The sequence below is a fragment of the Sphaeroforma arctica genome (genome assembly GCF_001186125.1).
Source record: "Sphaeroforma arctica JP610 unplaced genomic scaffold supercont1.4717, whole genome shotgun sequence".
Taxonomy (NCBI): Eukaryota; class Ichthyosporea; order Ichthyophonida; genus Sphaeroforma; species Sphaeroforma arctica.
This window is the reverse complement of record NW_014035841.1, coordinates 1-2,309: the sequence shown is the minus strand read 5'-3', so window position 1 is coordinate 2,309 and position 2,309 is coordinate 1. Positions and strand designations below refer to the sequence as shown.

The following is a 2,309-nucleotide window of genomic DNA, read 5'->3' as shown; positions in this document are numbered from 1 at the left end:
TACATATGTGTGAGTGTGTGTGCATATATATTCTATGAAAGAGAAGGAGGCCATAACTGTCCATCTGAGCTGTTTACCTGATGTTTCAGGTGCACGCTGGGGTGGAATATGATAGTAAATTGCACCACAAACGGCATAAAAGACCGGCGTTCTCGGGAGACCTTGCGGTGCTGATCCAGTGTGATGACACTGGGCTTGAATGTGGGGTGCAATTGCACCTGAACGGACGCCACACTCGCGCACTCGCCTGTAGAAATGGGAGGGGGGGGGGGGGGGGGAAGAAAGAAGGGGGTGTTGGGTTTGCTTGTAAGGAGGGTAGGTTGCAAGGACCAAAGGAAAACGAAGGTCTAATGGTAATCTTTCTTGATTAGAGTAGGACAGCATTCTGGACAATGATTGCCCAACAGAGAAAACGATACACCAACTCAAATGATTTCAAGCGCTTTACGTTCTATGAAGTCGACCGAGGCAAAGACACTCGACGACTGCGATGTATATTTCACGTCAACATACCAGACAGTAGGACAAAAAACTATACCAATCGAAACTGGAGGATTCATGTGTAACCAGGGTCAGACATAGCATTTATAATATACACAGAACATTGCACACAGTCACATCTCGCATTGATAGACACATGCAGAGACCCACACGTACACAGTTTTGTACTTAACTTATGCACAAATAGGCATTAATTCAGATCATAGAGTGCAACAAATCCGCACACACACCTATCGCATCCGGTCTATCAGTGACAAACACGCACCACGCGTGTGGTAATCGGGCATCTCCAGTAGATCTATGCGTGTTGCCCACAAACATGATTGTGGGCGGTGACGGCACCAGCACTCCACTCCGCCCAGCCAGCCGCGGGAAATCAGTAACGTCCAATGACCACGCGTCGTTGTCATTCGGCGCCTTTTGATTGGTCGCGTGCGCGGGGTTGTCCTTATCCGCGGATTCTGCGAGCGTAGGGCCAAACTTTGATCTTCAGCTAGTGTTTCCGGTGGTCATTATATGTTGGTTGACCTCTAGACGGCATACATTCTGAGATGCCATGTCTGACATTTCAACAACATCGCGCACGCTTGAAACCTTTGCTCATCTCATCGTGTGCCATGAAACAAACCCGAGCACGGAACGGCTCGACTACGAGAAACAACGCACATACAAAGTCGAGCACTGACACATGCAGACGCCTATACAACACGGAACAGTATTGCACTTAAACATAAGTGTCCTATACCGATGGTTGGGGCTGTCTTGTCCTCCACCGTTTTCGGGCCCGCCTGTCTGTCGCCAGAGCTACACGCTGCACCCATTTCACCATCGACAACCTGCCTCGGGGTCTGAGGGTTACCTCCTCCATGCACCTGTTTCTTTTCACCAAACTTAAAACATGTCTGTCCCTTTTCACTTCGCTTAGTACCGGTACTCTTTCCAGGAGGCTTGGCCACTGCCTTGGGTTTAGGACGCACTAGCACATCGTTTAGACGCTCGCTGGGTCGTTTGTATGCGTCTCCGATTAACTCAGCGCTATCCTGTATTGAATAATTGGGGAACGCGTTTGTACTTTGGACTTTGGGTCTCAGGCTTTATGGTGTAAAAAATAGGGTCTTCACAAACATGCATACATTCTTCAGACGCATACATATAACCTGAACAAGTCTTTCCTACCTACAGACGCTGGCTGAGGATGGACTGGGGGTTTCACGGGTGATGGTGACTGCTCGACAACAGAAGTGTGATCTTCCTAACGTGGAGTACACATTTGCATAAAATCCATAGCAGCACAATAACACTTTACACATACATACACCCTGTATACACATACATACACACTGTACTTGCATACATACACACTGTACTTGCATACATACACACTGTATGTACATATATACAAACTGTATGTACATACATACACTCTGTAAATACATATATACACACTGCATCTATAAACATACACTCTGTAAGTACATACATACACACTGTACTTACATACATACACTCTGTATATACATACATATACTCTGTACATACATACACTCTGTACATACATATATACACTCTGTATATGCATTCATATACCCAGAACATACCACCTCCGGTGTATGCAGGCTGGCTGAGGATGGGTTGGATAGTTCGCGGAGTGTGTCTGTGTCCAAATTCAGGGGTGCGAGCCCACCACCAGCAGCCCTGGACCATTTGGAGATGAACGGCTCAATGGCCAGCTCAGCTGCCTGGAGTTCTGATAATCCGCCTGAGAACACACAGGTATAGATGTGTGAGTGAGCGTGCAATAAAACGCA

General features: G+C 47.1%; 1 protein-coding gene across 1 annotated transcript; it reads right to left on the bottom strand.

The window, feature by feature from the left end:
• Nucleotides 1-7: 7 nt before the first annotated feature.
• On the bottom strand, nucleotides 8-2,260 carry SARC_14509 (hypothetical protein; the record flags this gene model as incomplete). Its single annotated transcript, XM_014291357.1, has 4 exons — nucleotides 8-247; nucleotides 732-962; nucleotides 1,247-1,541; nucleotides 2,100-2,260. Coding segments are annotated over 4 exons (902 nt in total), but the record flags the coding sequence as incomplete, so codon positions are not given.
• Nucleotides 2,261-2,309: the final 49 nt, after the last annotated feature.